The 23,104-nt window shown below is 41.2% G+C and overlaps 1 protein-coding gene across 2 annotated transcripts in view; it reads right to left on the bottom strand.

Annotated features, from left to right (window-relative positions):
• Positions 1 to 23,104, bottom strand: part of rptor (regulatory associated protein of MTOR, complex 1) — a 198,889-nt gene that overhangs the window by 17,379 nt on the left and 158,406 nt on the right. Inside the window, exons 25-30 of one of the 2 annotated variants that reach the window (XM_083905919.1) lie at positions 22,644 to 22,754; positions 13,945 to 14,050; positions 9,310 to 9,424; positions 9,068 to 9,192; positions 5,889 to 6,014; positions 2,084 to 2,131 (exon numbers count right to left, since the gene is read on the bottom strand). In XM_083905919.1, coding sequence (XP_083762045.1) covers positions 2,084 to 2,131; positions 5,889 to 6,014; positions 9,068 to 9,192; positions 9,310 to 9,424; positions 13,945 to 14,050; positions 22,644 to 22,754 — 631 coding nt within the window. The remainder of the gene's footprint in view (positions 1 to 2,083; positions 2,132 to 5,888; positions 6,015 to 9,067; positions 9,193 to 9,309; positions 9,425 to 13,944; positions 14,051 to 22,643; positions 22,755 to 23,104) is intronic. The other variant, XM_083905920.1, reaches the window with a different exon arrangement.

The following is a 23,104-nucleotide window of genomic DNA, read 5'->3' on the forward strand; positions in this document are numbered from 1 at the left end:
AGCAAAACTTTCACAGACCTGATGTTACGGTAACAAGGCACCAGGGAGACGAGAGGGGGAAGAGAATGAAATATATAGAGCAGGACACCACATCTGAGAGCGCTGTCCAAACTTTACTCGAACAGTCTCACAGAAGACGGGACAAAGAGAAGGGGAAAGGAAGATTTACAGAGGAATAATGTGGATGTCGAGCAAATGCTGGGGAAGGAACTGAGGGAATATTTTTACACAGAATGTGGATCAGGGACTTAAAAAGTATAGTTTTTTAGCTGCGTATCAGAAGTAAACCGTTTCCCCACAGAAACTGCAATAATGAAAAGTAAGAATGAGGACGTTTGTTATAAAAGAAACTTAAACAGAACTCCTGATCCACTGTCGTGGTGAAAGCGGTGATGCCCTAGTGGGCCGTGACGGTACTGCAGGTGGGCTGCGAAAGCTCCTTAAATATAAATAAATACATAAATAATTAGATCCTCAACTCGTCCACAGTGACCTCGCCAAGTTTGAAGGTGACCGCACGAAAGCTCTCGGACAAGTTCGGTCAAATTAGCATTGGTGCGAAATCGCCAAAATGGCGGCCTTCCTGTAGGATTCACGAGAAAGTCGTTGTCGACTTTTTTGACCGTCCCAACCTAACGAAGGTGTGCACCAAGTTTCGTTCATGTGCGATAAACCCCGCAACAGTATGTTTTTTTTTTTTTGTTTTTTTTTTGCGTCAGTTTTTAGCCCCTCCCACTTTTGAACCACTTTCCCCAGGTCTGATGCGGTCGCATAAATCCGTGAGTTTCGGGGTATGTTCAGGCCCTCAAACACGCGATTTACTGAGTGTGGACCTCAGAGGATTTTTCGGATTTTAAAGTTAGCGTTGTCAACGTTAACGCATGAGACACGTATGACTTAATGTTTATGCGACTCCTGATTGTTAAAACGAATCTCTAAAGTAACGCTAAACTACATACGTAGTACACAGGTACACTGGTTATTTGATAGGGCTGCTCTTTTTTCGTTTAATAAAGCTCCACTTTCGACTATCGGCGCGCTAATGCCGCTAAAGGAGCTAGCGCAGCTAACTGGTAAACGGTGTCTGGACTCCGGTGTCGCGACAAGTAAACATGACGTCGCGCGCGTCTTTTTCTGGTCAGTCGTCATGCGTTAACGTTGACGCCGTTTAACGCTCTACTGCCCTCTCTGGTCAAACACCAGCTACTGCATTCATATTTTGCTACTAGCTTTCTAATGTTGCGTTTAAAAACCCTAAACCAAAATCAGGCATTGGGTTGGAGTTGGCCTTAAAAGTCAAGGTTTAGTTCAGCTTCAGTTTCTCATAGTCAAGTTATGACCGATACGGGGGAAACTTGAGTCATAATTTCCGAAGGTCTCAGTTTCACCCTCTAAACTCGGGTGAATCTGCGATTAACTGCCGTCTACTATTTTCACCTCTTCATCTCCCATGTGTGGTTAAAATAACAACACCACCACCACCACCATTAAAGCATTAAATAAACTCGCGTTTGTCCCGTGACATTCGGCGTCTACCATCGTTGATTAACGACTGTTTACGGCCTCGTTTTGAGTTTGAAATGATTCACCTGAAAATACCAAAGTCGTCTGGAGAAGACGCGCGCACGCGGGGTCTGCTGACTCATGCAGTCAACGTGGGCTTAATTAGCTTTTGCTAAATGAACTGCTACGGCCGTTACTTACCGTTATTTGTTATTCGGGCAGGAAGACTGAGCGATGCTGACGAGAAAGTCAGACGCTTCCTCCGTCTACCTGCCTGAAGCGGACAGTCGGGTGCTAAATCTGCAGCAATTATAGAATTATAGATGGCGTATCGTGGTGTTTTATTCGCGATAGAAAGGTTGGGCCCTTGTAGAAACAACTTGTGGTTAGTCTAACCTTTAGGGGGCGACTGCCAGGTATGGAGTTATGGAGCATCGCTAGACGGATAAAGGGATGAGGGATGGTACAGAGGTCAGGGGAATAAAAGAAAAAAAAAAGCAGAGCAGAGACAAGCTGCCGGCTGTTTAGTGCAACATCTTTGCTCGGGGAGTGAGGGAGAAACGAGAATGGCATCACTTACCTCCTTGCTTACTCCTGTCAAGATATATGGAGACCCTTCTGGCAAGACCTGAGAGCGGAGGAGGAGGAGGAGGAGGAGGAGGAGGGAGAGCGGGGAATGCAACAAAAGCAAGCGACAAATTAGCAAGGATCCCTGTGCATGCAGATATGCACACATTCACACGCACTGCAACACAAAGTGAGACTTCAGAAGTAGAACGACCACAAACGCAAAAGCAGAGGGATGAACAAGGCGAGTGGTTTCCCAGGGCGTCACCTCCCAAATGACTAACAGGGAATATGGCTGGAAAATGAAAGCAGAGACAGACTGAGCTGCTGCTTTTTCATTAAAAACAGGGGCAGTGGAAGCTGCTGCTGCACACGGTCCCCACACCTCCACACCTGCAGGGCACAGCGTCCAAAACTCCCAGGAGACTAAATATCCAGCAGGTTGTTGGACGTGAGAGGGTTCTGTGAACGAGGCACAGCAGCAGCAGCAGGGCAGGCGGGGGCCCGTAGGGTCGAGTTTTTAAATTACATCAGTATATTTTCACGCGCAGCACTGTTTATAACGTTGATATAAAGCCGCGGTTGCATCTCGGTGCAGTGGAGAGCGTTAAACTCATCCTTAATACATCACCAGTTGTATAAGCAGTGAGTTATCTGGGGAGCAATGGTGGTTGGGTACTGGTATCCATCCAGTTACAAGCCAAATTCACTTCCACTTGGCCATGGGCCAGTGGGCACCTCGTCTCTCACTCCAATTTGGCTCCCACCAGTGTCTGAAGCACGCGTTTACACTAACATTTAGCAAAAATAACGCGTTTTAGCATGATTTGGTAGCATCATGAGGGCAAACGTACTGACTGTACCTTGTTCAAACTCTGTCGCGAGAAAACAATCAAAACAAAAACCACAGAACCAGCAAAATAACACAAAGCCACACAGACAACAACAAATCAAACAAAGTGCACAACTGACGGGATGAGGCAGGACAGGCTGTTTAGTGCTGGGCGCGTTAACGCATGGCGCGTTTCCATGACGACTGACCGGAAAAAGACGTGCGTGACGTCATGTTTACGTTAAAATTTGTCTCTAAAGTAACGCTAAACTTTAAAAGCAGACGCACACATTCGCAGTACACAGGTAGGCTAGTTATTTGTAGCGCTGCATAAACAGACCGCTCCAGTTCAACTGTAGGCTAACGGCGCTAAAGGAGCTAACGGAGCTAACTGTTAATGTTAATGTGACGCCGTTAACGTACCCAGCACTAGTGTGTGTGTGTGTGTGAGGCCCAGTAGTCCTCATGCAGACCAAAACCTGGTCCTAATGTGGCAGAATGTCAGTTCGGAGCAACTTTTTAGGGCTAAGTGTTTGAATCCTGTTGGCGGTGACGGGATGGCGCACAGAAGAATTTAAAGATTTACGCAACTTTACAACTTTGTTTCTGTGTTTGCGTCTCGTATAAAATGACATCACGGCAGTTGACTCCGCCCACGTTGAGATTGCACTATAGTCGTGGAAAACGATACCAAACCGAACCGAGTCGTGCCGGAACTGTATAGTGGAAAAGTTTCTCGCCAAGTTTAAATAAAACATCCGAACACCAGGAGCTGAAAACGGACTCTCCGGTAAAACTTTTTTCCTGGCGCGACGTCGCACCCAAACCGGTCTGCAGACGCCACACGGAGGCTGTCACCGACGACACACGCGGGGTATAACAAGTTCACCGTTAAAGCTTTAAGTCTTAGCGAAAACAGGCGCAGGGGTGGAAAAGCCTCTCAGCGTGTGTGCGTATTTATTTTTATTTTGCCGAGACACTCGCGCGGACAGCGATGCTAGTTAAGCGTGTCACCTCGCTGCGAGTCCCCACTGAGCCGTGTGGTGCAGTCATGATAGAGACACATATACGGGAGCAGCTGTGTTGTCCACACCTCTGTCAGACGTCCTGACAGCTGCTGCCAATTAAACTAAACTCAGTCGCAGCGTCTTGATGAGACGTATTTCAGAATATATAAACGCTGGGAGACGCTTGTTAACATACGAGGTTGGGAAAACAACTTAAATATATTATTTTCCAAATAAATAAATAGAAAAGTTAAGCGCGATCATCATCGCCACAGCTGTCACCGTTTCTGAAGGCTGAGGGGAAAAAAAAAAAACTGCTCGAGGCAAAACAGAAGTAGAGCAGTGGAGAGTGTGAAGCTGAAGAAGTGTGAAGCTAAAGAAGTGTGAAGCTAAAGAAGTGCGTGTCAACTCGTGTCCAAAAGTTGAAAAACAATCCGTTAAGATTGACAAAACAGCGCCGCCTACCAGCGAAGAACGAGTCGCGATATCGTGATTTATTTCACGCTCTCGGATAAAAGTGAACGTTAACGGAGGCAGAGGCAGAACTCGCCCCCTCCGACTGTGTCCGACCTGACAGGAATACGATGGATATTCGGAATGTGACAGGTTTATATCGGGATTTATCGCAGCGTTAAAGGTGCCATATGTAAGAATGTGGCCAAAAACGGTTACTACATTTAAATTCCAAACACCGAGGTCTTTTAGGTTTCGTTTTTTTGACTTAACTGGCAACCCGTGGTTGCTCGGCAGCTGAGACTCTACTGACTGCAATGATTGGTAGACGGCGGTAGGTGGCGCCACATGCCAAAAACATGATTTCAAAACATAAACATGATTTGCAGTCTGCAAAAATATTTTTTTTAATGCAAATATTTTGTCTGTACTGTTGTTGTTGGTGAGTTCAGTTTGTTATATGAATATTATTCCTGAGTCTCTGTGACATATTAGGAGGATTTTATTTCCACATAATATACTGCCACCTACTGGACTGGAGTGTGGTGAAACGGACGTAAAACAATCTCTGGTTTTATTTAAAATCATTTTCATACACTTTCAGAATTACCAAATTTAAAAGGCTTAAATAACATTTCAAATTAGGATTATTTAAATAAAATCAAATAGATTTTTCCCACCCGAGTGTAACTTCACTAACTTTAAGACTTATTTCATACGTATTGTTTGGTTCGTCGTTGTAGAATTACAGTTTAACTGACAACGGTGGCTACATTAGCTGCAGCTACCATGTTACGTAGGGTATCTTTAAAGCGACATTATAGTTCATTCACCTTTTAAAATGATATGAAACCGACAATTTAAAGGTCATGTGTGTAAGAATTTGTGACATCTGATCTGATTTTCATCCGTCAGCGATTTTTCTTTCATATATGAAGCAAATAAACTTAAATTTAATTTAAATTTAGTAAGCACTAGTCGGATGGCCACCTTTGTGTAGCTATTCAGGTTCTTACTTTTTTTGAAAGCGGTGGAAATTAAATCAACCATCACTCCCTGCATTTATTTCGGCTACATGTCCCAAAAATCTGCAGTGAACTGGGGAGAAGTCGTTCCACTTTGCTGCTCCATCAGGTTGAAACCATTTGTAAAAAAAACCAGCTCAAACTCAAAAAGAGCTGCTCTCACTAAATGTCTTTAAATAAAAGTGTTGAAATCTTAAAGTGATCCATGATTTAAAACAGGGTTCATTTATTTTTCTGCATCATATTGCTGTTTAGATCGATAGGACAGTCATTATGGCGAATTTAGAATATATTTTTTATGAAGAGTATATTCAATTTCTGCCAGTTTACACTCTTAAATGTGACATGCCGGCCCTTTAAGAGGAAAAACAACAATGGATGGATGAATAAAAGCACTGTCGACCTGGATGTTCTCCCTCTGAATATGGGTTTGGGTGGGTGAACGGGTGAATGGATGAATGGGTGATGAGCCATATAGAAAAATAAAGTATTGTTCTTTACTGTGAGCGCTGGCTGAGGGCTGACCTCGGGTGGTGGGCAGCATGTCCGAAAGGCCCTGCCACGCCGTCACCATCTCTGGGTTCTTCTGGTCAGCAAAGTTCTTCCACACGCGTAACGCTCCATCATCTAAAGGACAAAAACACATGGTTTTAACAAGAATCCTCTAATGTTTATTGACATAAAATATCATTGTTAAAACCTGAACTTTATCACATTTTCAATAAGCGTTAACATTTAACATATAAGTGTAAAGACGCAATGAAAATACCAAATTAAGCTAAACTGAGCTAAGCTAAGATAAAAATGAACTAAATTAAGCTAAGGTAAATTAAGCAAAACTCAACTATACCAAACTGAACTAAACTAAGCTGAGCAAAACTATGCTGAACTAAGCTAACATAAACTACACTATACTAAATTAAGTTGAACTATGCTAACATAAACACTATACTAAAGTAAGTTCACTAGTAAGCTGAACTAAGTTAAGCTACACTAAAGTAAATTAAACTAGGTAACCTAAGAGATAAGAGAGATAAGATGGTCTAAGCTAGGATAAGCTGAACTCAACTAAATCAAGTTGAACTTAACTACTATGCTGAGTAAGCTGAACTAAGCTAACCTAAACCAAACCAAGTAAGCTAAACTCAACCGAATTAAACTACTAAACTAAGTAAGCTTAGTAGAGTAAGCTAAACTAAGCTAACCTAAACAAACCAAGTAAGTAAAACTCAACTAAACCAAACTACTAAACCAAGTAAACTGAACTAGGCTGAGCTAAACTGAACTCAACTCAATTAAACTACTTATATCAGTAAGCTTACTAGAGTAAGCTAAACTAAGCTAACCTAAATTAAACCAACTAAACCAAATTAATCTTAACTACTAAACCAGGTAAACTGAACTAAGCTGAGCTAAACTCAATTCAACCCAATTAAACTACTAATCTAAGTAAGCTGAACTAAGCTAAAATACTAAGGCATAAACACCTGAAGTGAGCCCGTCGGGACCAGAAAGAACCAGTCAAGTCTGGATTAAATCACTCCAGAAATGATTGTCACGCTCAGCAGATGACATGGTGATTAAAAGTGTATAAATAAGTAAAAATAAGTGACAATAAGTAGATATTGATAAGTGATTGACTGTGTGTTTGACCATAAAGTAAGGCTGACAGTCAGTATGTTTAATCTCACTCCAACTGTGTCTGACATATAAAATACATCATTTACAGAATGCATGTCAGGTTTCGGGTCGACTTCGGTCAATATTCTCCTGAACTGAACTCTAATCCTGACTCACTTACTGGGAAAATATGTTGAAATGTGAAGAAGTTTTAATAAAAACCTTGATTTGGGTTTTTTTTTTAATAGAAATGCAGCACATGCGTGATTTGACCGTGAACACAAACAAACAAACAAACACACACTTCTGCTGAGAATCAATAAAAGTGCAGAGCAGCATCTGAAGAAACCTCAGTGCCTGTAAGTGTCTTGTTGTCCAGAGACACAACGACGCCTCTTCGAGCTTCGACACTGCGCTAAAGATAAAACACATTTTGTGATCCCTCTTTCCGCGAGCCAATTACAATCCACACACTGATTTACATCCAGTGTTTTCATTCTCTAACGCCGCGGCGTGTGTGTGTGTGTGTGTGTGTGTGTGTTTTTCCTCCCCGTTATCCTTCGCCACGCTGATGTTGAATTTAAATGCGTCAATTCCTGAGCTTTTATCAAGGTTACAGGACGACGGGCGACGAAACAACAGCGCTCGTTCGCGCAGAAGGAACAGAATAAATGTGTGTTTCTCTGTGTGGCACAATTCCTCTGGATTATGAAGATAAAGCCAGCGGTGGGTAATTGCTTTGTTCTGTTGATGAATGATGATGACACACACACACACACGTACACACACACACAGTGTTTTTTAGGGTTTGTGGGCGTAAGAGTCAGGTGTTTAAAGCTCGTCGCTGCTACGAATGAGTCTCTTGGCGATTTCCACCGCGTTGGTGGGTGTGAATATTAGAACTCATCTACTAACTTTGAGCTGTTACTCTCTTAGTGCATGACTTGGTCGTTTCTGTGTGTTGGAGTGCCCCTGGTGGCCCGAGGTAGCCTCTCCAGGCCAAAACCCTGTGGTTTTGGTTGTAGAGGACATACCAAAGTAGGCTGTGTGGTTGGTTCCCTGTCTGTCACTGGACCAAGTGGATGGAATCTGGACCAATCCAGTGAAAAAGGCTACTAGAAGTCCTCTAGGTCTGCAACGATTACTCGAGGCAACAACTCTGCCATGAGTATTTGTTTAATTCCCATCTTGCGCGGCCTGTTTCACGCCTAAACGAGACGCCAACAAGGTGCAGTGTAACCACTGTAAACTACAACTGGCGTAACCACAACAGCACGTCCTCAAGGATCTCAGCATCTGAGCCGATAGCATCCAGTTGCTAACGCTTCTGGCACACGCTAACGTCAACGTTGATGTTAGCTCATTTAATGTAGGGTTAGGGTAAAGGTCGAATACTCGATTACAAAAATATTACGCCCAATACTACTCCCAGAGTGGGCGGGGTCTTCATAGCACGGCTGCATGAAACTGCCATGCCGTTTGTTTAAAGCAGACCTAGACCGGAAGTTCCAATTAACACTGTTGTTTAGTGTGTATCTGCGTCATTACCTTGTTTAAGAAGCCCTGAAGGTTCTAAACGAACAGTTCAGCCATTGCGGAGAACGCTGTGTTGTATTGTAATCTCGGGCTCAGCGAGATCTCTGAAAAAACCCAGTCCGGTTACGTAAACAGCGGTTCTCCGGAACAGCAGATCGTCCTGCTCCGGGCACTAGTCCGGGCACATCCGGTTGCATACATTGAACCACAGAAGAAGAATAACGTCCATTTTGGAGGTGTTTCACGAGCGACAGTGTCTTATGAGAGGGGGTGCTGAATATGTCACTTCCGGGTGCTGGCCAATCACAAGACTCTGTCTTCTGGGTGTGAGAGTTGAGTCTGAAATATCGCGGCTGGGCAACAGCGTCAGAAAAGAGGATTTCTATCGGCTCGTTTACAGCTACTAGGTGGTTTTTGACCATAAAAACAAGTTAATGTATGTAAGTAGACCTCCATAACTCACATATATGTGCAACAGGACCACTCTATGTGAGCTTTAATAATCAACTCCACCAGTTGCTGACCTGTTGCTGTGAGCAGTAGCGAACAGTCGTGTCCGTTCAGATACTCCATGGCCGTGATGCGAGTGTAACGGGGGTTCCCGTTGTAGAAGTAGTCCAGCCTCTCGCCCTTCTCCCAGTCCCAGAAGCTGTGGAACAAAAGCCACACGTCAGTCACATCGGTTACGAAATAACGGGCGCGCCATTTACATAATGTTCCACTCAGAATGAAACTAATCTGAGCGCGTGTTTTCCGCGTCCCTGACCAGATGCTGTCCTTGTCGGCCACGGCGATGCAGGTGTTGAAGGGATGGAACTTCACGACAGACGGTACTCCGGGGTTACGGTTGATGAATATTTGATCGTCCAGACGGGAGATACCTGTAGTGGAAGTGGGGGAGAGGGGAGGGAGCAAATGGGTGGGTTAAGCCCGATTAGCATCATTTGTAAAAACAAAAAAAAAAGGGTAAAAGGACATTTGCGTGATTAACTACGGCAGCTGGAGTACTGGGTCACTCGTTGACGTAGCAGGAACTATTTTAAGCAGCAGATTGAGGGAAATGTGTTGTTCCGCTGAGTTTACGGAGCAGCAGGATGGTTTATGATTCAATCAAAATAACAATGAGTGTTGATGGTCAGAGGAGGAACATGTCCCACTGTAGTACAGTGCAGCGAGGAGGTTTACGGCACAGAGGATATGAAGATATACAAGCGACAACTGGGTTGCAGCTGATGAAGAAAATGTAGCACTGATGTGATGTTGACTTGAGTAAAATATACACAACTATACAAAATTTTCGTCTGTTTTACGTCTGTCCCAAACAGTATCTCCGTCGCTACTCTATATACCACTGTGTCTTTTGCGTTGGTATGGATGTTATGCAATACTTCCTCTGGAGGGCGTGTTAACGGCAGTTAACAGTGTCAGCGGCAGTTAACAGTGTCAACGGCAGTTAACAGTGTCAACGCATGATGCGTTTACATGACGACTGACCTGAAAAAGGCGCGTGTGACGTCATGTTTGCGTGACTCCCGATTGTTAAAATGAGTCTCTAAGGTAACGCTAAACTTTATGGTTATTTGTAGCGCTGCTATTTTCGTTTAATAAACAGACCGCTCCAGTTCGACTGTAGGCACGCTAACGCAGCTAATGAAGCTAACTGGTAAACGGTGCCTGGACTCCTGTGCCACGGCACGTAAACACGTTAGAGTGCCCAGCACTAGTTATTTCATTGTGTTTTAATGAAATGAATTTCGTCCCATTAATGAGGAATATTACTCGTTGGTGTTGCTGTTGAGAAAGATTGATGATTTGTACATTTCCGTAAGTCCGCAGTGACTTTGCTCAATAACCGATCAAATGAATGCCTGTGTAGACTCTTCCTCTCTTATTGACTCTATACTGCCCCCAAAATACCCGGTGGTATTGCTATGTTTCGTCCAACATGCACAACAATGGAACACCAAACAGAAGCGCAAAATAACTACTAACATCTTCATAAGTTACATGACCTGACCTGCCATTTCCAATTGTTACCTATAGATTTGAATATTTCCACAAAATTGTCACTCTGCTCACAGAAACTTCTATAAAGTTCTATAAGAAGGCATGCAACGGCTTAAACTGATAATTCAACAAAGCTTACTTTGCCGTTCAAAATACATTTTCTAAATTTACATAGAACCAGATAATTCCTGTTAGGAATCTGGCCAATGTGTAGCTACAAATAGGAGAAATAAACCAGAATAAACAGCTAAAAAGGCATTTATAGCTTACAAGCAGATGTATGGGCGGGAAGTAAGGATTAGAGTTTTATGATGGTTAATTGTTAAAAATAGAAACGTTGGAGCTCAGCCTTTAAAAGTAAAAAGGAACTCAAATATGACATCATAAACTGGGCCGTGAGAAAACGATGGCTCTCGAGTCGACGTGTTTCGCCCGTTGGCAGGTCTGAATATGTGAGTAACGCGGTGCCAAACGCACAACAAGTGCAACCGAGACGTTTTACAGCCTCGTCGCGTGTCGCCATGGCAACAACACCCGTCAGCCTGTCCTCGGCGACCTGAGCGCACTCCCGACGCCGCCGTAATGAGATGAAGAAGAATGATTAAGAAAAAAAAAATTCCATCAAGTATTCATCACGTGTTCAGCTGGGATGGGAAAAAAAACTGTGGATCTGTGTTATTTCATGGCACATTCAATAATGATTGTAATATATATATGTTAAAAAAACTAATGCAGGATTTAAGAACTTTGCAGTGCTGCAGTTAATTTTGCATCAAAAAAGACATGAAAACGAAGCCAAATCATTAGTATTAATCCAGCATTTCTCCGTCTTATTACGAGATTTGCAGCCTCACTCTTGCCTCCTTCATTCTGAGTTTTTCTTCCCCTTCATCTCTCCTCCTCTTCCTCCTCCATCTCTCTGCCCGTGTCTCTCTGGAGGAAAAAGACTGAATGAGGGCAACCCCTACAACTTCTCTCTTTCAAAAAAAGTGAAGATTGAAAGAGAATTCAATGATTTTGCGAGCGGGTTTTGCGTGAGCGAGCCTCAGCTCTGACGCCAGTCGACCACGCGAGTGACGTCGGGGGGTGTTGACTATTCTGTTTGAGAAAACTCTGACTTCACATCGGAAGCCTGACACCCTGGGCTGCTTCATGTGTGTGTGTGTGTGTGTGAGGAGAATCCTGTGACTCATAAATCGCGTTCTTTCCAATTACCAAAGAGCTGCAGGGGTCTTTACTTGACGCACGCCGGTACGAGGTGATCTCGCACCACCTTCACCTCTTTCGCTGAGCGGATGCGAGAAGCATTTCCCCAGTCGTCACACGGCTCAACGTTCTCTTTTTAAAGCAGCAGAATTCGCTTTTTGTAGGTGTTTCCTCGAGTGTTTGTAAGGCTGCGAATATCAGGCTTTTCTGAGTCCCAGTTCACACTAGTTTACAGTCATAGGTGATAATTCAAACTCTAATATAATATATACTTAAACATATATTTAGATAATTAATTTAAGTAATTAACAAACTGTGCAGCAGGGGGTGCTGTTAGCGCATCTAGGCCTACATCCATGCCTTCTTTGCTCATCAGAAGAAGACAACATAGACGTTTCTGGTAAGAATTTAGCGATGACTGTAGACAAACGATACTTAAATTTAAGGCCTTTCTTCATTTTAGGTCATGTCGAATCCCTCAGGGTTTGATATTTCAAAAGCGAACGTCCGAGTTACCTGTTAGCATCAAGTGACTGGAAGTTGAGGAGCTAGCTTATATTTTAGCGGAAGTTATAAGTGACGCTACATGCGAATGGTCCATTGGACATAAAAATAAATCGTCCTCCTGAGCAACAATCACAACAGCGCAAACCAAAACTACAGACTCAGGTGTTAGCTTAGCTGTTAGCATCACTGGAGCTAACGAGCGCGCGGTCACGTTGCGAGATTTGTTCAAAGGATATAGGAAATGGAATACCTTCAAAGATTCATCTAAGGACTTTGTGAATCAATACCGAAACTTCAGTCCCGACATCGAACAAATAAGACCGAAAATAAAGACGGATGACATGAAACGCTGCAGATTTCAAATGAACAATGTTTTTTTTTTGTCCAACGTTAGCAAACATTAAGGCTTGTCTCTTACATAAATATCACTAAATTGACTATTTGTTATCGTGTTGATGTTGTTGTCAAAGCTGTTGAGGCTGAATTGTGATTCACCGAGTCAAGCTGTATCTATTCAGGTTGACGTCAAACTAAATGGGAATCTGTTTATCTTTATTTCTTGTCTGACAAGATGTCGAAAAATAACCTTGAGCTGCAACGTGCTACATGGACAAATGTATAAGGCTACACTAAGTTTGGTGGAGGAGAGACATGCATTTGCATCTATTACCTCTTTGGGTCTAAACTTTTCTGGAATAAAAACTGGTTCCTCAGGACTAAGATTAGTCTTAGATTGGTTAGGTTAAGGTTAGGGTGAGACTGCTAATGGTTAAGACTCGGGATAACGTTTGTTTAGCGTGTCCAGAAGGTGTCCTAAGAGCTGCGTCTGGTTCCCCCAAATGTCTGGTTCCCCTGGACACGCCCCTGACGTCTCAGAGCCGGGAATATTGCGTAATTTTACACGGTTGATTGATTTACCAAGCGTGATCCGTGATTGAACTCAATCAGCTATTGCAATCGTGAATGTTACCTAAAAAAAGTCCAAGCTTCCTGTTAGCGACAACTGAGCAGAAGCTAGCTTATTCAGTGGTTATACTCCATTGGAGACATAAACAAAATAAATGGTTGCCCTGAGCAACACAAGTATATCTGGATCTACACCAATGATAACAACTTGGCTAACCCTAACCGTAACCGTAACCCTAACCCTAACCCTAACACCCCTCGTAACTAACAAATTTCAAGACTCAAGCTAAGCAGTTAGCTTCACTAGAGCTAACAAGCTTGCACGTGAGACCATTGTCATTTAACCAGTTCTTGAGAATGTTGTGGAATTTTACATGATTTAAAACCTTATTTTAAAACACTTGGCAACTTTTTTTCATCATTCAAATCAAGCAAGATGGTTAGTAAGACATTTTTGTGTGGGGTGACAAAGTCAGAAGAGATATTTTTTGATGTTTTTAGAGAGATTTTCAAGCCGGATGCCCTTCCTGACACAATCGTCCCATTTATCTGGGCTTGGAACTGGTGCAAGGAGTACCTTAAGAGTCCAATTAGCAATGGGCAATGGGGATTGGGTACCTTCAGAGGTAACCCATTCCTTGATCTGGCAGGGACTCAAATTGTCAACCCTTCAGTCACGAGCCATGTTCTATTTCTGCTTGGCTATGGGCTGCCCACGCTTTACACACACTTGATTCTATTTCAGCATACACCTGTGCTCGTGCGAGTCACTGACCTCTTTGTGTGGTACATCGGCTCTGTCTTCTCACGCGAGCGTTCCTCAGGAACCTCCACTGCCGCTCCATCCTCACCTGACTCTCCAGGTCGTGTTCCTCTGGGATCTGAAGGAGGCAGGAAATGAAGCGAGTGAACTTTGACAGAGGAAACACTTTGACTGTTTCGGGAGACACGACGAGCATCAAGAGGTGTTGGAATGGAATGCGGGTCGGTAATGGAAGGTGGGTGACCGTGGAAATCTCTAGTCTACGAGGCAGTTTTACAGGAAACCGGGAAACACGGAATCCTCTTGATGGCGCTCTTTTCCTTGTTTTCATGACTTTCACGAACTTATTCCATCTTTCCTCAGACAAAACCTCTCAACATTCTGGTGATTTTTTTTTATTTTCTGTGAGACATAAGCAAGACATAATAAAATAAAAGTTGGTAATGATAGCAATGTTCTTGTAAACAGCTGTGCTACCAACCAGAATGCATTGTGTACACTGCAGCAACTACGGAGTCTAATTAACATCCTTTAATTCTGTGAACAAGTGTAAATATTTTACAACCTGCAATGTTAACATCAAGGACAGAAACTGCAGAGGGATTTCTGCCTTTTGAAGGAAGCTTCTAGTATGTGGAGCTAGTAAGAAGCAGAAGAAGTGTTTTTATTTTAAAGACATTTTCAATTAATTGGGGGAAAATGTTAAAATATTATAGAAAATATGGCAATTTTTTCACTTCGAAAAATACAAGCCATAATGCTGAACTGAACGATTTGAAGTTTTTACGTCCATCAAGCCCGACATCTGACTCTAAGATGGCTGACACTCGTACAAACGCTGCTACTTTTACTGTTAATTTCACTTTTGTCATATTTGTTTCTTAATTAATCAGTCGTACACATAATACGGCTCCATGTTTTGCCATAGATAGATAGATAGCAATGTCGTCTTCTAGCTAACTTTAAGCTAATAGACAGATAGATAGATAGATAGATAGATAGATAGATAGATAGATAGATAGATAGATAGATAGATAGATAGATAGATAGATAGATAGATAGATAGATAGATAGATAGATAGATAGATAGATAGATAGATAGATAGATAGCAATGTCCTCTTCTAGCTAACTTTAAGCTAATAGATAGATAGATAGATAGATAGATAGATAGATAGATAGATAGATAGATAGATAGATAGATAGATAGATAGATAGATAGATAGATAGATAGATAGATAGATAGATAGATAGATAGCAATGTCCTCTTCTAGCTAACTTTAAGCTAATAGATAGCAGATATAGAAATATCGTGTAGAGCGTTATCGACTGTCATTGCTAATGATAGCTAACAATAGCTAGCCCGATAGACGTTTGCGTCCATGTTTTTTTCCCCGATTTCTCTCTGGAATGACGTCAAATGTTAGTGACTGATGTAATTTGGACTTACATGTAAATAACATTAGATCAAACCCTCATAGCTTATATTTCTAGTCTGATCTGAAGCTAGGCTAACTCACTAACTCCTGATTATAAACTAAATAACACATACACGGACATAGATATGATTGAAATTGGTTTCATAGTTCAATTCTTTGGAGGGAAAGAAGCAAAGAAGCTCTTTCTACGTGGGTTTCGACTTAATTGTTTGATCATAAATATTACTCCCCCCTCTGAAACGACACCGTTCACTGACAATATAAAAAAAAGTTTGACTTTTATAATCACAGCAGACGACTTGATTGCTTTGCCAAGTACAACTTTGAGTGCATGTCTTCCTCACATTACGAGCCACCAGGTGTCCAGCTCGCGTTACGCAACCACATATAATCGCATCAGCTGAGCAAAGCGAGCGCATTAAAGGGCGTTTCGCAAAAAACGGCCCCCACTGGTTTTGATCAGTGGCAGAACGACTTCCACTTTTAACAAGACAATTTAACTGAGCGCGTTAGTGTTAGCCATCATGTACATATTTGATAAACAAGTAACAGAGTTAAAAGCGGAGTGAAAATCAGAACTGTGTGTGTGTGTGTGTTTTTAGTGTTCGCCGGGTTGCCAGGTTGTGCTTATTAAGCACATTTCTACAGCGAGGCCAAGCGCGTCTGTTGAATTCTAAACAGCCTGACACATGCACGTGACCATTAAACCACAGTGTGTGTGTGTGTGTGATCAGTATTCATGCAAGGTCCTCGCGATATGGATGTGTTGCTTTGCAGAAAAACAGAAACACATTTGGACATTTTAACACCTCTGAGTGGAGGCTGTCAGTAAATATATATCTGAGATGGATGAATTCCAACAGCTGAGAGAGAACTGTGTGTGTGTGTGTGTGTGTGTGTGTGTGTGTGTGTGTGTGTGTGTGTATTATTTGCTTCTAATATAAGAAGCAAATAATACAGTGGTTACAGTACTGTGGTCGTGCACTGTGCCAGCAACTAATGCTAACACATAATGAGACCCTGAGGCTGCATACTGTATTTATATGTATATGTATGTGTGTGTGTGTGTGTGTGTGTGTGTAGTTGTATTTATATCTTTGTGAGGTCCAAAATGAAAATGGAAAAACCTATCTTTGTGGGGACCCAACAACTTAAAAGAGCATTTTTTAAGGGTTAGGGATAGATAACTTTAAGCTAATAGATAGATAGATAGATAGATAGATAGATAGATAGATAGATAGATAGATAGATAGATAGATAGATAGATAGATAACTTTAAGCTAATGGGTGGATAGATAGATAGATAGATAGATAGATAGATAGATAGATAGATAGATAGATAGATAGATAGATAGATAGATAGATAGATAGATAGATAGATAGTTATGTCCTCTTCTAGCTAACTTTAAGCTAATAGATAGATAGATAGATCGATAGATAGATAGCAATGTCCTCTTCTAGCTAACTTTAAGCTGATAGATAGATAGATAGATAGATAGATAGATAGATAGATAGATAGATAGATAGATAGATAGATAGATAGATAACTTTAAGCTAATGGATGGATAGATAGATAGATAGATAGATAGATAGATAGATAGATAGATAGATAGATAGATAGATAGATAGATAGATAGATAGATAGATAGATAGATAGATAGTTAGTTATGTCCTCTTCTAGCTAACTTTAAGCTAATAGATAGATCGATAGATAGATAGCAATGTTCTCTTCTAGCTAACTTTAAGCTAATAGATAGATAGCAATGTCCTCTTCTAGCTAACTTTAAGCTGATAGATAGATAGATAGACAGATAGATAGACAGATAGATAGATAGATAGATAGATAGATAGATAGATAGATAGATAGATAGATAGATAGATAGATAGATAGATAGATAGATAGATAGATAGATAGATAGATAGATAGATAGCAATGTCCTCTTCTAGCTCACTTTAAGCTAATGGATAGATAGATCGCAATGTCATCTTCTAGCTAACTTTAAGCTAATAGATAGATAGATAGATGGATAGATAGATAGCAATGTCCTCTTCTAGCTAACTTTAAGCTAATAGATAGATAGATCGCAATGTCCTCTTCTAGCTAACTTTAAGCTAACAGATAGATAGATAGATAGATAGATAGATAGATAGATAGATAGATAGATAGATAGATAGATAGATAGATAGATAGATAGATAGATAGATAGATAGATAGATAGATAGATAGATAACTTTAAGCTAATGGGTGGATAGATAGATAGATAGATAGATAGATAGATAGATAGATAGATAGATAGATAGATAGATAGATAGATAGATAGATAGATAGATAGATAGATAGATAGATAGTTATGTCCTCTTCTAGCTAACTTTAAGCTAATAGATAGATAGATAGATCGATAGATAGCAATGTCCTCTTCTAGCTAACTTTAAGCTGATAGATAGATAGATAGATAGATAGATAGATAGATAGATAGATAGATAGATAGATAGATAGATAGATAGATAGATAGATAGATAGATAGATAGATAACTTTAAGCTAATGGATAGATAGATAGATAGATAGATAGATAGATAGATAGATAGATAGATAGATAGATAGATAGATAGATAGATAGATAGATAGATAGATAGTTAGTTATGTCCTCTTCTAGCTAACTTTAAGCTAATAGATAGATCGATAGATAGATAGCAATGTTCTCTTCTAGCTAACTTTAAGCTAATAGATAGATAGCAATGTCCTCTTCTAGCTAACTTTAAGCTGATAGATAGATAGATAGACAGATAGACAGATAGATAGATAGATAGATAGATAGATAGATAGATAGATAGATAGATAGATAGATAGATAGATAGATAGATAGATAGATAGATAGATAGATAGATAGATAGATAACAATGTCCTCTTCTAGCTCACTTTAAGCTAATGGATAGATAGATCGCAATGTCATCTTCTAGCTAACTTTAAGCTAATAGATAGATAGATAGATGGATAGATAGATAGCAATGTCCTCTTCTAGCTAACTTTAAGCTAATAGATAGATAGATCGCAATGTCCTCTTCTAGCTAACTTTAAGCTAACAGATAGATAGATAGATAGATAGATAGATAGATAGATAGATAGATAGATAGATAGATAGATAGATAGATAGATAGATAGATAGATAGATAGATAGATAGATAGATAGATAGATAGATAGATAGGATTTTTAAGTCTCTTTTAACTGATCTAAATTTCGGCATCGTTCGGTGTGATTCTTGCGTCGGACGTCGCACTCCTAGCTTTCCCAGTAATAACGCTTTCTGATCAATGAGTGGCCGGCAGTCTGTTGACCTTGTCAGAGCAGGTAGCAAAAAAAATGGAAAAGCAAGATTCTGATACATTTAACCCTCGACATCTCATTGAAGTTGTTCAAAAAAATCCTCTCAACAATGGTTTTCAGCCTAATTTTGTCCCTCAACCACAGAAAAAAACCACTCTCACATTTGGTTTCACGCTGCTGACACAGTGATATGATAACCTGCGAGTCGACTTTTGAGGTGTGGTAACACACACACACACACACACACACACACACACACACACTGGCAGCTTTGTAATGGAGTGGAATTTTATGACAGCGCTTAGATTTTTTTTTTTTGCTGACACAGCGTTCCTGATTTGCACTATGGTGAAACCTCTCTCTCTCCTGCTCCTCTTCCTCCCATCCAATCATCTCTCTGCTCTTCTTGACCTTTTTCGTTACCGATTCCGTCTCCTCCCGTGTTCGAGCGATCACTGCACTCCTCTTACTTTATGTTTAACATTTTCTTCCTCTCCCTCTCACTCTCTGCCCTTTAATGTCTGACATTTTCAAAAATATTCCACTTTCATCATCTCTTGGTTTTTTTCTTCCTCCCCAATATTTGTATTTGACCCCAAAAATCCATCTCTCTGTGTCCACCACCACGTTGTCTCTATACTCCGGAATTCTATTTTCTTCTACTACTCTGTTTACGTAAGCGTAGATCGGCCACAGGGGAGAATCTGAACTCGACGTATCTCGCTATAACAAGAAAGTGTTTTTTACTATAAAGTCGAGTTTATTGACTGTTATTGACATCAGGGGAGGGAGGAATGGAGTCCACCCACAAACCGTGGGTTTGGGTGTTTTTACAGGAAAATTGAACGTGGGATTATATGCTATATTAAAAACCTATCGTCTTCTGAGAGTCTCCACCAACTTATTCCCCTGATCTCTGCCTTGAGGAGGCATCAAATGTATTTGTGGTGAAATATTTATTTATGATGATGGATTAATGGCAATTCCTTTGTGTTTAAATAAGATTAAAGACAATTATTGAACGTATTTATTGAGATTAAGGATTGATTTTTCTGCCGATATTCAATATGCCGATTTTAAAGCCAATATCAGTCGATATTGTGCCAATAACATCCTGCATCTCTAATTTAATTTAATGTCTTTTAATACCTCGTAGCAAAGCGACACTCTCCTCCTGTTCTTAATGTATATTTGAAATAAAAAAATTATCGTTACTTTTTTTATCCGTACTTATTTTATTGATTTTATTGAAATAAACATTGATCGGTAAAATATCACCAGTTATTGTAATTAATAAAAAAAACAGGTTTTAAAGAGCAGGTTTCTCAAATGCCCCTACTGGGCCTCGATGGTACTACATTTTTGTTCTGTTTTGTTTTTTAGTGCTGGGCACGTTAACGGCAGTTAATGGCGTCAACATTTATGCACGTTAGCGCATGGCGTGTGACGTCATGTTTTACGCGCCGCGGCACCGGAGCCCAGGCACCGTTTACCAGTTAGCTCCGTTAGCTGCGTTAGCCCCTCTGGTGCCGTTAGCGCGACTACAGTCGAACTGGAGCGGTCTTTCGTGTTATTTTAGAGACTCACTTCAACAATCGGGTGCCACGTAAACATGACGTCACGCGCGTCTTTTTCCGGTCAGTCGTCACGGAAACGCATAGTGCGCCAACGTCGTTAGCGTGCTAATATGTTCAATTGAATAAATCGTCAGGCATCCAAATACTTTTGTCCACATACGTAGCGTATTGTGGTAATTATTTATCGAGTTATGATTTGGCTGTGACCTCGGCGCGCGTCACCGATGCTGCAAAGTACGTGACATTAAACGATAAACGTGCTCAGCGATCGATCGCAACAACAAGACTCAGCGTGAGCTCCGGCGACAAAAATGAACGCACAAAGCGAGGAGCGACAGAGCTCCTGTAGCAGCTGTGAACCTCCCTGACGGAATCATCAATTATCGCAACAATCCATCACCGAAGTCGACTTTGAGGTAAAGAAAACCACGCTCAGATATCGTTTCCTCCCCCTGTGGCGTTTCTAGACTCCTGCATTTATTTAAAACACTCATTTCCGACTCCTTTTTTATAACGACTTCCCTGCTCTTCTTCGTCTAAACTAACAAATTGTCCCCATAACCATTTGTTTCCCCCGGAGAGAACGTTTCTAACAGACAGAAGCTTGATTTAAGATCATAATTTGGCACCGACCACTGTGTACTTCGCTGGCTTGAGTTCTCCTATGGAGGATGTTTGGGGAGCTCCATTATTCAGCGGGTAAGAGCAGCAGGTACGTTCTCACACTGTGATTGGTCCCCATCCTGCTGTTTTCCACAGGAATTCATGATTTTTTAAGTAGTTCTCTCGCACAGGAGCTCGTGTCCTCGGACGACTCGGTAAATCCACACAGCCGCACAACCTCGTACCTATGACACCACTTCACATTAATATTAATGCTCAAATTGAATTACTCTTTAATATACACTATCAGGAACGTCTTTGTTGCTAAGCAACCACTTTAAGCCGCAGTTTGGGAGCGAGGACTGGGCCATCGAGGAAGAGGAATATGGAAAATATTGTTTGTTGAGTTAAGGATGGATTTGCTTTTTGTCTATTTTTGGGATTAAATGATGTGTAACTTTAATCTAATTTGCAAAAACTAGGGATAATCCCACTTTTACATGTACAGTATGATGATAGTGGATATTGGACGTTAGGGGAACATTATAGGAACCTTTAGAGAACGTGTTCTAAAGGTTGCATGAAGGTTGTGACAATGTAACGTTCTGGGGGACCAAATGTGCAACCAAAAGCTGACGTAAGGGGAACATTAGCAAAACTTTCCATATCAACCACAGGAGACTCTAGAGGGGAACCTTACTGCAACCAAAAGTTAACGTTCCCAGAATGTTCTAAGAACCAAAAGAGAACGTGCTCAAAAGGTTGCATGAAGGTTGTGATAATGTAACGTTCTGGGGACCGAATGTGCAACCAAAAACTGACGTTAGGGGAATGTTAGCAAAACTTTCCATATCAACCAAAGGAGAAGCTACAGGGGAACCTTCCTGCAACCAAAAGTTAACGTTCCTAGAACGTTCTGGGAACCAAAAGAGAATATTCTATAAAGGTTGTGACAAAAGTGGTGAGGGGAACGTTCAGGGAACCTTTAGAAATCGTGCTCTAAAGGTTGTATGAAGGTTGTGACATTCTGGGAAACCAAATGTACAACCAAAAACTAACCTTCGGGAACATTAGGAAGACTTTCCATATCAACCACAGGAGACTCTAGAGGGGAACCTTACTACAACCAAAAGTTAACGTTCCCAGAATGTTCTAGGAACCAAAAGGGAACGTGCTCTAAAGGTTGCGACAAAGTAATGTTCTGGGGACCAAATGTGCAACCAAAAACTGACGTTAGGAAAACTATCCATATCAACCACAGGAGAACCTAGGGGGAAACCGTCAGGGAACATTAATGCAACCAAAAGTTAACAAAAAAGAGAATGTTCTATAAAGATTGTATGAAGGCTGTGATGTTCTGGGAACCAAAAGTGCAACCAAAAGTTAACGTTAGGGGAACGTTAGGAAAGCTTTCCTTATCAACCAGAGGAGAAACTAGCGGGAAACCGTCAGGGAACCTTACTGCAACCAAAAGTTAACATTCTATAAAGGTTGTATGAAGGTTATGAAAACGTAACGTTCTGGAGACCAATCGTGCAACCAATAACAAACATAGTTAGGAAAACTTTCCAAATCAACCACAGGAGAACCTAGGGGGAAACCATCAGGGAACGTCCCAGAACGTTCTGGGAACCAAAAGAGAAGGTTCTCTAAAGGTAGTATGAACGATCTGTTTTTTTTGTTTCCTTGAGACCTGGCACAAAGTGAAAGAAAGTGGGACACAGATGGACACAAAGTTGGTTGAAAAGGAACAATCTGCCGATTCGTTACCTTCATAACGGGCTGAGCGAAGTATTTTGCGCTCCAGTCACACAGACCGGTCTGGAGAGCAGCGCTGATGTACATCCTGTGGCCGACAGGGTCATCGCCGTCCTCGCCCGCCTGTAAACACAAACACGCGCGTAAACTGGAAGTTTTTTGAAAGTTGGATTTAACCGTTTTTTCTCTGGGTCAAGAGTCCTTAAAGCACCTGTTGCTGTTGTAAAAAAAGAGAGTTCTTTTTATCTGTGTTCGATTGCTTTTTTTGGGCCATAATGTCAGGACCTGATTATGTGGCACAAAAACCCAGTTTGACCACTTCCTGTTACCATCAATGACAGAAGTGGAAAGACTAAAAAATGACACGTAAATGATGTATTTTATTTTTGCAAGACACTAATTGTAAGCTAAGTTTTATTGTTAAGCTTTACGGTAAAAGTTTTATATAGGAAGTAGTAAAAAGGAGGCTCTTA

The sequence above is a fragment of the Microchirus variegatus genome (assembly GCF_963457635.1).
Source record: "Microchirus variegatus genome assembly, chromosome: 19".
Classification (NCBI taxonomy): domain Eukaryota; kingdom Metazoa; phylum Chordata; class Actinopteri; order Pleuronectiformes; family Soleidae; genus Microchirus; species Microchirus variegatus.